Consider the following 14573-nt stretch of genomic DNA (forward strand, 5'->3'; position numbering starts at 1 on the left):
AACATGTCAGGGCATATGACCATGTTAGATTCTCTGGGTACCTGGAGACCGATCCCATTTCTCGACAGGCTGCATGAAAAGGACATGCGGGAGCGGGGTTCCGACACATACATGTGGGAAGAGAGAGAGAGAGAGAGAGAGAGATGGGTTATGGAACACGAGGAATAATAAAAGAAGAAGAAGAAGCTTGACCATGGCAAGCAAAGGAATACCTCATTAGAGGAGCTTTCACATTTTTCAGCAATTTGCGCCCAGAGGAGGAGCATCCATCCATCCCTGTCTCTGCGCTCGTGTAGTAGAAAGCAAAAACTCCCTTAGGGTTTGGCTATGGCGCCAGCATCAGAAGAAGCACCTGTGTTCGATCCTCCTCAACCCACCCCTGCCCCTGCCCTTGCCCTTGCTCCTGCGCCAGCTCCAGCCTCAGATTCCATTGCTCCTTCTTCTTCCAAGAGGAGATGGAGCCCCTGTACCTGGCGTTATGCCATTGAAGAAGGTCAACCAGAGCTCGGATCCAGACCCCGCAGTGGTAGCCATAGCCAGCTCTTATACTCAGCTACTGTGTCTTCGACTAGAAAAGGTGATCATGAAAGCTTCAAGGTTAACAAGAAGGTTCATCACAGTCATCATCATCATCAACAACAACAACAACATTATCATCGTCATCAGCCTAAAGAAGCTCTCAAAAAGAGGCCTAAACTCGAAGAAGAGGGCACTGATGATGAATGTAATGATGAGAAAGAAGGAGGAGAAAGGAATCACCTTTATCGTGAAGACGATGAAGGGGATGACGAAAAGGAAGAAGAGTTATCAAGAGATAGGATTGAATATAGCTACGGCAATGAGAATTCTAAGAGAAGAAGACAAACGAGAGAAATGAGTCCTAGCGAGATTTATTTCTGTGAGGTTTGCTCAGCCAAGGCAAAAGCATCTGCATCGGGACTGAGGCTTAGCAGAAGCAAGAGAAGCCCATCTCATGTACCAGAATCATGAAGACCATGGGATCACAACGTCCATGGACTGAAATTGAATCATGATTTACTAGATTCAAGGTGTTCCTGGAATCTATCAAATTTGCATTGTCCATGAAGGCTCTCAGATTCTGGAGGTCAGTGGAAGTTATGGGATTTACAAGTTCAATGGAATCTATCAGATTTGCGAGTTCTGTAGAGTCAATTGGATTCATGAAGTCTGTGGAGTCCATTAGGTTCACAAAGTCCATGGATTCTATCAGATTAGCGAGGTTGTGTTGGCTCTTTGACTATTCCAAAATTCTCACATGTAAATCATTTTGCTTCCATTTTGCTGACCGTTTGCTGGCAATCCTCTAAAGGTCCTGAGTATTTATTGTCAGGGGAAGTTCTGCCCTTAAGATGATTAATGTACAGATTCACTAAGTCCTCAGAATGTACAGGTAGATTACATGACGTCCTTGTAATCCACCAGATTCTACAAGTTCAATTCATGATCACCACCTGAAGGTTATGGAGGTTAAATGCATTTTGGCACATCGTTTTTTGGCAATGCTGCAAAGGTCCCAATGTAATTAAATTCATCTAAGCTCTCAGTCTGCATTTCTGCCTATAAGTGGGTTAACTACATTTTTTGGTCATGTTCTCTCCATATATTATTATTATTATTATTATATAGCTATGAATGGACGATATGGTAGATGTAAGGAGTGTATAGCAAGTGTGAATTAGTCATACCCCTGTTTTTCAAATATAAAACATCACACCCCTTGATGTTAGTGTAAAAGTACTCAACGCTTAAGCCTTCTAGCAATCTTCACCTTAACATATTGTATGAAGAATTTGAAAGGTTCATCTCATATTCGTACTACCTATTACTAGCTAGAGCAAAAAAAATCTTTGAAATGTATTTCAAATTTTTGTATGGTGACCCAAAATAAGTCCACATCTAAATGTTGGGCTGTGATTAGCTCCCGCTCCATTAGACTATCATTTCTAGCCTGTATCTAAAGAATTGATACCTCTTTGTTGGAGTTAATTTGGAAGCATGGATTCAATTGGCAAAAGTCATTATCTTAACAAAAAGCTCAAACTTGGCAATTTTGAAGGTTCATGGGTGTTATGGTAGGCATCATGAAATGCTTTTTAGCAAATGGCCTCCTTTCTATGTTCACTAATGTTGATAGGCAAATGCTCTATTATTAAATGGTTTCTTTAGATGTTTTAACAGTTCAATTTCTCCTTGAATATCTTTCTCAGTATAATTGGTTACAAGGTCAGTGCAGATTGAGAGTACATAAGATCATGGTGGTTGGAATCAAGATCCTTCAAAAGCAACGCCGTTTTGCTTTACTTGAAGTAAATTCCAAACAAACAATTTTCATGATGCCACCAGCATTTACCTTCTTTTGAATGGTGGAAAAGGTTACACATCAATACCATCTTTCTTCAAAGAATGAAACAAACTGCCATTAATGCAAACATATGTAGTTCCATAAGTTGCATTTGACATGCAGATACTAGGATCCATATTGTTGCATTTATGAAATCAATACAAAATCTATAAGCATCACAATTTGGGCCCAGTTCAAATTTGCACACCATTGTTGTAAACAAATAAGGCCCTCAATTTCCTGGTATGAAGTACAGAGATGGAACAAGACAAATCAATAGAGGCAGGTGAAGAAATGGACCGGTTTTATTTATTATTATGAATTGGAGGGATATTTCTTCTTCAAAATTTACCTCTTCATAACCTGTTAGATAGCATATGGATTAGTTTTACAAAAAGTATCTTGGGAATGATGAAGAGCCAGATTTCCTCTCCTTTACCAAATAAGATTTCGAGAATCTAAATACCTTTCCCTGTGATAAACATTCGAGATAGCTCTACATATTTGTGAGCCTTATCATATAAGTCGAAGTTAACCTATGATTCATTCCAAGGCAATCAAACTTTGATCCATATGTCAACAACTAGGATTAACGAAATCAAGGTACTGATTCTTTTATAATAAAACTATATGCCAACTGACCGTTAAGCATAGAAGGGGTAAAATCAGCACCCACATTGTTCTGTATATTGGAAGAAAAAACTTCTCCAAAGGTCATCACGCTTATGGGCTTTAACTGCAAGGTTCACCAAATTGGTCTACCCATACATCCCAAAACGTTGAAGTTTTAGGGATATCTATTCTAGTCTTTCCAATTTGATGCAATATCACAATGTGCTCAACCTTAGAATATACCCTTAGTACCAACTTGGACATCCTTTTATTTAAGCTCCCCAGGTTCTTCTCAACATGATCATAGCCTCAGGTGCAATGACTCAGAACCAATAGGTGCAATGCCTCAGAGGCTGAACAGTTTTACACTTTGAATGAAGATTCTGCATCAGCTCCAACAGGAATAAATGTTTGAGAGAATCACATACGGTGCAGCATTTGTTGGATCTATCCCGAACATCTTGTTTGCATAGTTCTCCCCATGTTCTACATCACCTTTGTACCTACATGCTCCAAGAAAAGCCATCAACAACTCACTTGTAGGTTGCAATGATAAATTATTCATCAATATGTTGGCCTCATCCAGACAGCCTGCCCTTCCAAGGAGATCGACAATGCATACATAATGGTCTATGGATGGTGTAATATTGTGCCCATGAACCATACAAAGGAAGAGATACTGGCCTTCATCTATTAGACCAGCGTGGCTACAAGCATAGAGCATACATATGAAGGTCAAATCATCTGGGTAAATGCCAAGTTGTTGCATTTGATGAAACAACCTAAACACTACTAGACATTCACCATGTTGTGCACAGACTGCAATTATCACAGTCCATGACACCAGACCTCGATCAGGTAATTTGTAGAACATCGTTTTAGCATCATCCAGTCGTCCACATTTTCCATAGAAGTTAATCAGAGCTGTTCCAGTAACTGAATCAATCTCAGAGCCACACTCTAGAAATCCATGAAGCTCTTGTTCACCTCGACCTAAATCTAAGCACAATGTGCATGCATCCAATACGCAAAGGAACATGGTCCTATCAGGTTGTATTGCTTCCCTTTGCATCAACTCATAGAATGCCAAAGCCTTAACACCTTCACCATTCTCTACATAAACACCCATCATGGAAGTCCAAGAGACTATATTTCGTTCAGTCATACCTCGGAAAACTGTCTCTGCATTATGTATGCTACCACTATTCCCATACATACTGATGAGGGCATTCTGAACATTAACGTCCCTCTCATGGCCACCATTCACAATGCAGGAATGTAATTGTTTGCCCAGGGAAAATGTGGCCTCCTTTCTGCAGGCACCAAAAATGGAAACATATGTTACCTCATTTGGAATCATCCCTTCCTGGAACATCTGGTGAAAAATCTGCACACCTTCCTCTACATGCCCATGAGAAGAGTACACCGTAATCATAGCAGTCCAAGATATAACATTTTGCTCCAGCATTCTGGTAAACAAATCCAATGAATGCTGCAACTTACCACATTTGCCATACATATTAATCAGAGAACTTCCGATGTCCACATCCTTTAGAACCGGAGATGCCAAAATATGAACATGGATTTGCATACCTTCTATCAATGACCCATAGCTTGTACATGCATCTAGCACACAAACAAATGTGATTTTGTTCGGGTCCATTCCTTGTTGCTTCATGTTTTTGAAACTCTTAAGAGCTTCATATCCTTGACCTTCATAACTATATGCTGCAATGACTGCAGTCCATGTCACAACATCTTTCTCACGCATACTGTCAAAAACTCGAATTGCATCTTTCATACTACCACATTTAGCATACATATGAATGATAGAGTTTCCAATATGTAATTCCGAGTGAAGCCCATTCATTATAATCAAGGAATGCAAAATCATTCCATGAATTTGCAATTTGTGCTTCGAACACGCCTCAAGAATAGTGATGAATGTCACTGCATCGGGATTGATTCCTTTCTCTTGCATCTGGGAGAAAAGTTGCATTGCCTCATTGCCTTTTCCACACTTAGCATAACCTAAGATCAGCGTCGTCCACGAAATCACATTATGATGGATCATCATCACAAACACCCTATGTGCATCCTCTAATGCATTTGATTTTACATACATATTAACCAAAGCATTGTTAACTACCATATCAAGGTGACAGTCACTATCTATGATACATACATGCACGAGATGCCCTCTTTCTGGCAATGTTGCATGCCCACATATATCAATGATACTAATGAAGCTGACCCGGGTTGGCTTCACACAATTATTCTGCATTTGATGGAATAAATTGAAGACCTCTTTCTCTAACCCAAGCTGAGAGAAAACACGCATCATTACATTCCAGGTAACCACATCACGTTCCGGCATTTCTTCAAACACCCACCTTGCATCCTCCGGATGACCATATTTTCCATACATATTGATGAGGGCAGTCCCTATGCGAACATCAGTCTTCAAATCATTTTGCATTATGTACGCATGGATCGACATAACATCATGTGAGCATGTTGTCAAAGAAAGCAAGTAAACAAATGAGACATTATCATCTCTGAATGCGGAAAATGTTCTTCTAATGCTCCACATTTGATGTTGTACATCTAGCAAAAAAGCAATATAATATGGTGAATGTAATGTTTTTTGTTATATTCTTGATGCAGCAACAGAGAAGATAACCATCATGTGTTGCAGGACCCCACTTGAGATATCGACCGAAATCTTTATAATCCAACAGCTCAGAGCTTATTATCTCTATGATGCAATTGAAGTTGAAGGGCTACATTAGAAAGCTTTGTCAAGACTTGCACTAAAAACTCTGGTGCTCTGGTTTTCTGTGGAACAAAAACTCTAAAATGCCCCTGAGTTTCTTTTTTTCTCAGTAAATGCCCCTCACGTTTTCCTTTGTCTCCGTAGGCCAATGTGGCCACACTAGAGTTTATCTACCGGCAATTCATGGCATTGAGTTGTCTTCCATGGCTTATGGTTCCTATCGTAATTGCCATTACACCAAGACACCAGAGTTTCGATATGTGGTTGCATTAAACATATGATTTATTAGGCCTAGTGATGTCACGTGGCACCACAACTAAGAACTTGATGTGTCGGATGTTGACCTCACCAGAAATAGCGATATGAACAAATTGAGCCTCCCTTGATCGATTTAAGTGCCACATTAAGATAAACCATTTCCCGTTGGAAAAAAAACGTCAAGACTCATCATTTTCTGGTTTCTCTTTATTAGTCTAGCTTGTTTGCATACTAACATTTTACTTCCCGAATTGGTTGCTAGCAAAAATTTTGAAACAATTAATGCTTTTCAAAAATTTGTCACCACGGTACTTTGATCCTTAGACTCAAGTAATGCTTTACAAGCTAGGGGTACACTCAACAACCAGGTGCTTCATAATGATGACATAGAAGTAAAAATAGTGTTATGTTGTGAATCCACCTATTTCGGCCCCAATGGAAGAGAGCAACATACATACTTCTAATATTATTATAACTAATGGAGAAGATAGAGTAACTCATGAATAAGGGAATGATGGTACATCATGCATTGAATTCTACAACAACTAGTTAGGACCATTTACCATCTTCATGCATCATGTAGTCACCCCTATGTATGCAACCTCAACAAAAACATACATTTACTATCCTCTATCTTTCACTCTAATCACACAACAAGTGCAAGTAAAGTACATGTGCACAATGAAGGTTGGTGATTGTAAATGCATACAACCGCTAAGGAAACAATAGTTCAAGATCATGTTATGAAATTATGTCAGTAATCGCTTGCGCATCTGATTTGATCGTGACTCACGAGTCTCTGTCATATTTATTTACATTTGTAGTTATAACTCAATATTGATGTCATTCCAAATTTACAGCATTGGTCACAAGAATAAGGCTCTCCCTTTTGTTAATGACTAGAGTTGAGTTGTCCCTTGGCTGTACTTCGATATCAATAACTCGCCGTCTTTTATGTTTAACCATGGTTAACTCTTTCCCAAAAGTTGGCACTTATTGATTTACCTTTACACCAACTCATTAAACCTACCACATGCATACCTACATATTCTCGTTAGTGTGACACCCCACATCCATTTACACCTTGAGTTTATTTTTTGTATTCGATCACATAATAAGATTCAAAATATGGAGAATTGAGTATCGTACAGATGGAACTTAAATGAGAATTGACTAAGTATCTTATAATCCATGTGCATTGGGCATATGGATAAGAAAAAACATGTATATTAGACAAAAGCACTTTACTGAAATGAGTCAATGATTTTCATAAGGTCCAAAGTTTTATTAGTTTGGTAAACATAAATTTATCGCAAACAACTTTACTTTATATTATGTAATTCATCACACGCAATACCACACACAAGTATTGTTGGGTGTTTCTTTAATTTCAATCAAGCTTTCTTCCTAAAGTAGTGATGATATTTACATAAAATAAATCCATACGAAGAGGCTCACTTCTTTTTGTCTCAACAATATGATATGGCATAGATAAACTATTTGTTATAAACTTTATACAATCACTTATGAAATGACGCATTCGTCTTTGAGGTGTCACATTGAATATGTTCACTTTGGGGAGTTTCCCTTTAATTGTGGGTGCATGATGTAAAGGAGTTGATTTCGCTATTCACATGAGGGACGAGGAACCAAAAAAGATGATTTATAGAGAAAAAAGCCATCAGGCGACCCACCCAAAAGAGACAGTATTAGGGTTCAAACGAGGCTTGATAGCCCACAAGTAACCACGATGAAGAGACAAGAATCTCTAAAAGACCAAGTGGAGAAGCTCTTATGAGAGAATGGAGGAACCACGATTTACTGCCAAAAAGGGAGACTAGACTCGAGAAAGCAGGAGAGAGACGAGAGCGATGTTGTAGCCTGTGAAAGTAGTTTCGAAACATCTCTTGAGAGTCGCAAGCTGGTAATATGAGGTTCGAGAAACCGACGAGTGAAATGAAAGTCAAGAACCCCATGACTAGGAGTATCATAGAACCGGAGGACTCGTGAAAGGGGAAATCGAGCAAAGAACTGATCCACGAGGATGTACCGGAATGTGGCCTCAGTCAAGAACCCACGAGAGCGGAGCTATGCGAACAACATGGGAATCTTGTGTTTTACAAGAGTGTAACCACCACATGAGACCAACACAATTCATATGTATATATATGTATAACAGTATGTATATGTATGTATATGTGTATATACATACCTATATTTGTTTCTGTGTGTGTGCAGAGGAAACAGAGGAGTTTGATAAGGTTTGTTATCTTGTACATATTGCTTCCCAGGGGGAAGAGGAAGAGAAAAAGGAAAGGGAAGGGAAAGCCACTGCTCATAGATAGCCATGGCAGGAGGAGATGGTGAAGGGCAGGCCAAGAGCTTGAAATGGAGGAGCATAGGGGATGTTCCAGCAGGGCCCATCTCCATGGACGGCCACGATCTTTGCTTCAGGAACGCTGCAGATCTTCTGGAAGCCATGGGCCTCCCTGGTGGTCTCCTCCCCCTCGAGAATGTCATCGATTGCGGCTTCGACAAGGCATCGGGCGCAATGTGGATACGCCAGAAGAAGAAGACCCAACATTACTTCCGTCGCATCGGCCGCATGGTCAGCTATGACACTGAGATACGTGCCCAAATTGGGGACCACCGCCTCCACTCCATCTCAGGTGTGAAAGCCAAGGAGTTCCTTGTTTGGACGCCTATTTTCGATGTGTCGGCTATCGAAGATAAGATCAAGTTTCGAACCTATGGTGGTATTTTGAGAACCTTCTGTGCAGATGCATTTGCTAGGGGTGAGTGAAGTAGCTTTATATGCACATTAGCATGCTTGCTAAATGAATATGAAAATGTTAGATCTGGTGTTAGAACATCAAGGAGGAGGATAAAGAAGAATGCTCAATGTGTGGTTGCATTAAGAAGGACATATAATATTGCCCTTGTTATGGGAGATAAAAACACTGGGAAGTTGTCAGACATCCCGACTTGAAATGTAGGTGTATGTGGTTTCTTGAATTAAATTCAAACATTTGCTATAAGGTATTGTAGTTTTACAGAATTGACCTTTTCTCAAGGCTATGTAACAATGCATTGCATAATGTAAGTTTATATCGAGATCATTCAAGTATCATGAACATCTGTTAATGATCAACATGTTTGAAGTGTTGGCTGACATATCTCTCGATAATCTTTTATCATGGGCTTTCCTTAACATGTAGCATCTGCATCCATATACCTATCTGCACCATGAAGGAGATAACAAAGGCAAAAAAGTTTCGGTTGCATTCAAAATACAAAGATCAAAGGCATGTGTATGTTTGTATAGGTTAGTTCCACCATGCACTGAAGCTTCAACAAGGGTCATCTCAAGAAGAATTGGGCTGAGACAGAGTGTGGTGACCCCCATGCTCAGGTTGATTTGGAGCTCCTCTTCACTATATCTTGAAAAATTCCCTTGAATATTGTTGTTACTGTTTTTTCCTTGTCAATGTTTTGGCATTGCAAGCATCAGAAATGTGGAATTATAAGGGAGGACTGATATGCATCGATTGATAATCAAAGACATATTGATTTTCTTTGTTTGCATACTAAAGTGTTGCTAAGTGAAAACATGTTGATCTGCATACATTTACACTTTTATGAGTATACCTCTTGTTTCTCAATACTCTTGTTCGCCCTTCTCTCAACTGATCCTAACATTAACCATCACCAAATCCATCATTGAGCATAGTAAGAAGTAGGTTTAAAAGGTCACTGTTTTATGGGATTGGTCTGTTTTCATGTTTTCACATATCATTCTAATCATCATCATAAATTTATGGGAATTTTTAATCTTGGTAAGTTCTCATAATGAAGTCTAGTTCAAATTTTATTTACATAATAAAATAAGTTTTATGGGATGAGGGTAGGGTCATTGGGAGAAGTTACATTCAACAAGTTGTTGCTTCTAGAAAGTCAAAGTATAGTATTATGACACGTGAGAATCATCAATAAACAAAGTTGAGTGTACAAACCTCTTCGCTAATGAAGCCCAAAATTTGTTGTTAAACATGGTTCAATTTGTAAAGCTAATGTAGTGTCCTAAATCATGGTCGAAAGAACAAATTGTTTGCAATTGATTAGCTCATGTAAGAGCGTCTTCATAACGTACTAATGTAAGATCATCAATGATATTTCGTGTATCTCTTCATACACCTCATGCTTGTTCATTTGCATACACAAATTCAAGCAATCAACAAATTTACAAGGTTGTACATTGATAATCGATACTTGATGAGTATCTCTTTAGGAACTCTACACAATAAATCTATGCACCTCACGTGTTATCAAAGATGGAAATGGAGGATTGTGGAGCTAAAGAGACCTCAAAACTATGCAAGTTTGGTCATGGTAAAGCAAGAATGCTTTTCTCATGCTAAGAACCAAGATAGTGTTGTTTGGGAAACTTTACTTGCAAATGCACAACAAAAAGATCTAGATAAAATGGTCGCCTTAGTGTTTGGACCATAAATAACAGAAAATTGATTGATTGCTTATTGTTATGAGTTTTTATAAGGTTATTTCATCTAACTGATCTCTTTTGTTCTCGTTATATCTATGTTTATGTATAATGTACACTTAATAGGTATATACATGTAATGGATATCCTTTTGTTTATGTGTAATTTTTTATGCATAAAGTTACTTTATTTGTGTTGAATTTTTTTATCTTTTCTAATTTGTTGTTCTTTTTCAATCATTTTATGTGTAAGGTTATAGTTATTTTCTTCAACATTTGGACTGAAAATGTTTTCGATTTATTTAAATGTTTAAGGTCATTCTATTTTACTATTTTTTCTTCGTCTTGTTTTCATGTGTGTTTTATGAGAAACATGTGATTTAGACTTAAGTTACTTAATTTTCATTATTAGAACTTGTTAATTGTCTTATCGTCATGTTGATTTTATAGAATTTATGAATTTGATGATATGTTTAATTTTTAAATTTTTGTTGTTTTATATTGTAAACCTAATTCTTTATTAATTATGATATAAATTATTTTATGTGAGTCACAAATAAATGATCCAATCATTCAGTGAGGTTTGCTTTTGCATTCACAAAGTACTAAATCTTCCTCAAACATGAATGGTCTGTCCGACTCCGTTCTATAGCCAAGGATTTGAAGAGCATGGCCTATTTATTTCACAATTTACTATAGAACGTTGTGATGCATTCATGATTTCTTCCCTTCCATCAATGCAAATTTGCAAATAAGAACTAGACTGCCTTGTGAATGCAACCACATATAATATGTAATACATGATTATATGGTGATTGATACGTCAATATTATCATTGATCAATTGCAAGCATGTGTAGGAATAACGGTAGAACCCACCTTGCTTAAGGTGGAATTTGTCATTTGAAAATTGATAGGCCCAAACATTTATAAAGGGAACCTTATTTGAGAGAAATATAGCACATAAAGTTTCCTTGAATACTATATGAACGCGTTTTAGGACAAAAATGAGTGTCATTTTATGAGGTCAGTATGAAGATATGTTTTGGCTACGGGTATAATGACAAGTAATAATTATTGTTCCAACCACCACATACCCACTCTTGGTTACTAATGTGAAAACGACCCTTAAGTGTTCATGGGTATAAATACCATGTGCCTACTCTTGTTTAGTAAACATCTACCGATACATATATTTAGAGGAAGAAAGAATGGCTCTAGAGGAATGTGAGTTTGAGCTTGGAGGAGAACTTAAACCCAAAACATTTATGGGCAAAGACTATAGTCATGATTTCTCGTTCGACAATGCTGTTGATCTTCTCGAATCAATGGGCCTTCCTGGCGGCCTCCTAGCGATGGAGGATGTGCTTGATTGTAGCTTCAACAAGGAGTCAGGCATATTGTGGATACGACAAAAGGAGAAGACCCAACATTACTTCCGTCGCATTGGACGCATGGTGAGCTTTGACACTGAGATACATGTGCGTGTCGCACATCGTCGTCTTCATGGGCTCTCGGGTGTGAAAGCGAAGGAGCTCTTCTTGTGGGCACCCGTTAGTGATGTCTTGGTCTTGGACGATGGGGAGCGGCTCAAGTTTAGGAGCTATGGTGGCATCACAAAGACCTTCCCCACAAAAGCTTTTGCTAGGGGGGAGTGAACATGATTGACTATTGATCATGTTCTTCGTGATAAAAATATGTGCATTCATCATTTAATTTCTCAAGTATATACATATTAATTGTAGTGTGCCTTGATTGCATCATGTTTATGCTAAGCAAACTTTCTCCCCAAATTGGAATGCCCCATAAGTTTGAAGGCATATTTAGAACAACTCGAAATGTATTTTGTTTATTAAACCTCTCTGAAAAACTCTCTTAACTTTAGAGAAACCTACACTTAATATCCTTGATTACGTGAATTTGGTTACAAAAGGTTATTCATTCTCCACCATATTTGTATTGCATAGTAAGCAATATCTTTCATTTATCACTACAAATATCCATTTTCGTTTCTCAATGTGTAGTTTGTGAGAGCTTTTGTAAAAATAAGTGTTGTGACATGTATGTGTCATGGTATCATCACTGATCAGTATATGTTGGCAAGATGGTAACTCAACCTACAACGGATGCAGAATGTGCGTCGATGTTTCCTCTTTTTAAGGGAGCCTAATAATACTCAAACAACATGTTGTGTATTTTTAGAGATTATATCTATTGATCAACATTTTCAAGATGGTGACTAATAATGTATTCGTCTTCGTTTGTGTCAACATATTCACGTAAGGGCTTCAATATTTCCTTTACTATGCCCATGATGAGTTTATGGTAGCACATGTGTTTAATAAGAACCGACATTTGACCATACGTGAAGGACACGTGCTGTTAATGTTTGCATTTAAATACGTTTGTGATATGTAATTAGCTTTACGTTAAGTGTTTATGTAGGAATCACACTCTTTGCCTTGCAACAACAATTTATTGTTTATGTCTTTTTGAGGATATGTCAAGGATCCATGTCATAAATGTGATAAGTGGTCCTAAATTGGAAGTGTTTGAGTAAGAATAATGTGTACAACACATAATGTGAAAATCTCAATTATACAATCCTTCAACCAAATGTAAATCTTTTTTCTAGTTTCTCTGATGTTGTTTGTCTTTAATATTTTCAACAAAGTGTTATTTAGCTTCCAATATTTCCTTTTCGTTATTTTTTTCTAGCCAACCTTCCCAAAAGACTCTAAAGAAGCTCTATTCGATGAACAAGAGTTGGTATCAAGTTCAAAAGAAAGGCTAAGATCTTGTGTATATATCATTGTTTTCTTATGCTTTTGCATAATTCATCAATAAAGGGATTGTTCTGAGGATTTGAGTAAAATCAACAAACTTGGTTTACTAACATGATCGAAGATAGGTAAAGCCTTATTGGTTTGGAACATCATAAGATCAGTCTCATTGTGTGGTTGTAAAGTTTGTAGATTAGGGATATTAACAATTTTCTCTAAAACAAATGGCATTCCAAAATTGAGGTTGACATTTATAAAAGGGTTTAGAACAATAACATTGTCTCTTAAAGATAATGGCGGCAAAAATAATTAAGGTAGAGGAGCCTAACCCATATTTCTACAAGAAAATAGAGAATTATCTAAATCAATAAACTCAACATAAGAGTTCAACGGAAAGGGGTTCCATAAATACACAATAAGACCAAATTGTTAGCATAACACATCATTTTATCACCAAAGTAACTACAAAGGTCTCTTTCATCAAGCTTTCCCACTTGGCTATAGGAATCATTGCAAAATTGATGAAGTATGAATAAAACAAATTTATTTATTTATTTATTCACTCATCGAGAGCTATAGGCAAAGTTGCTAGGAAGATATCCTCATTATATGTACTCCTAAAAGAATACCTATTCACAAAAGAATTTTAGCAAATACAATAATTCTTTGAGGTGATTGACAAGGCCTCTTCATCATTCATGTCTACTTCTTGTACAAAACATTGGAAATCTTGGTGAAATGGTGTTGAACCACTTTGAAAGTTGTTGAAGATTTTCATATCAAATTTATGATGAGCTATTATATTTTACAAACATGGATAGTTAAAGTTTATCTATTCATTATGAACTGAGTTATATAAAGTTACAAATACCAAATAGGTATGATTTAATGCAAGAGTTGGTGTGCAACTTTGAGCCTCTCGAAGTGGAGACCTCCAACGTGTTGGACTAGCATAATAACTTCAACAAGTTATAAGAGCTTTGAGTTTGAAAGGTACTTATTGCAAAGGCTAAATTTACTATTTTGAGAACTATTGTTCCTTTTCTAGGCTTCATTTTTCATCGAGTGGGTGAATAGCATGAAAACTTATCATAACCATTGTTGTAACTATAAGCTCTCGAACTTCATAATTCATCAGTACAGTAGACAAAATATAGGAAATAATGCATCACACGTACATTGTAGGCAATGCCTTTGTCTTTACTAAAAATAACTCAAGGTTTTATTGTGGCATTCTCTTATAAAATATAATGGTCATGATACAAAATAAAAAACATTATTAGTAC

At 37.3% G+C, this 14573-nt stretch overlaps 3 protein-coding genes across 4 annotated transcripts; 2 read left to right on the forward strand and 1 right to left on the reverse strand.

Annotated features, from left to right (window-relative positions):
* Positions 1-3051: 3051 nt before the first annotated feature.
* Positions 3052-5785, reverse strand: LOC147870008 (pentatricopeptide repeat-containing protein At3g09040, mitochondrial-like). Of its 2 annotated transcripts, XM_087335795.1 has the most exons (3): positions 5681-5785; positions 5368-5581; positions 3052-5297 (listed from the first exon to the last, which is right to left on the reverse strand). In XM_087335795.1, exon 3 carries the CDS (start codon positions 5256-5258, stop codon positions 3363-3365), a length of 1896 nt encoding a protein of 631 aa, XP_087191921.1. In that variant the 5' UTR covers positions 5259-5297; positions 5368-5581; positions 5681-5785; the 3' UTR covers positions 3052-3362. The 2 variants fall into 2 exon arrangements, with proteins under 2 accessions (XP_087191921.1, XP_087191913.1); XM_087335787.1 differs by having other exon boundaries at positions 3052-5581.
* Positions 5786-8281: 2496 nt separating this feature from the next.
* On the forward strand, positions 8282-9127 carry LOC147870009 (uncharacterized). Its single transcript, XM_087335806.1, has one exon. The coding sequence runs from the start codon at positions 8356-8358 to the stop codon at positions 8809-8811; it is 456 nt and encodes a 151-aa protein (XP_087191932.1). The 5' UTR covers positions 8282-8355; the 3' UTR covers positions 8812-9127.
* A 2542-nt stretch (positions 9128-11669) lies between these two features.
* On the forward strand, positions 11670-12521 carry LOC147870010 (uncharacterized). Its single transcript, XM_087335817.1, has one exon. It carries the CDS (start codon positions 11716-11718, stop codon positions 12160-12162), a length of 447 nt encoding a protein of 148 aa, XP_087191943.1. The 5' UTR covers positions 11670-11715; the 3' UTR covers positions 12163-12521.
* The last annotated feature ends 2052 nt before the right edge of the window (positions 12522-14573 follow it).

The sequence above is a fragment of the Azolla caroliniana genome, unplaced genomic scaffold (genome assembly GCF_043228905.1).
Source record: "Azolla caroliniana isolate FFs.n. ecotype wild unplaced genomic scaffold, voAzoCaro1.0.p SCAF_1, whole genome shotgun sequence".
Lineage (NCBI taxonomy): Eukaryota > Viridiplantae > Streptophyta > Polypodiopsida > Salviniales > Salviniaceae > Azolla > Azolla caroliniana.

Excerpts from the sequence above, each read along its gene's own strand:
- LOC147870008 (XM_087335787.1), bottom strand. The coding sequence starts at position 5,567 with ATGTGGAGCATTAGAAGAACATTTTCCGCATTCAGAGATGATAATGTC.
- LOC147870010 (XM_087335817.1), top strand. The coding sequence starts at position 11,716 with ATGGCTCTAGAGGAATGTGAGTTTGAGCTTGGAGGAGAACTTAAACCC.
- LOC147870009 (XM_087335806.1), top strand. The coding sequence starts at position 8,356 with ATGGCAGGAGGAGATGGTGAAGGGCAGGCCAAGAGCTTGAAATGGAGG.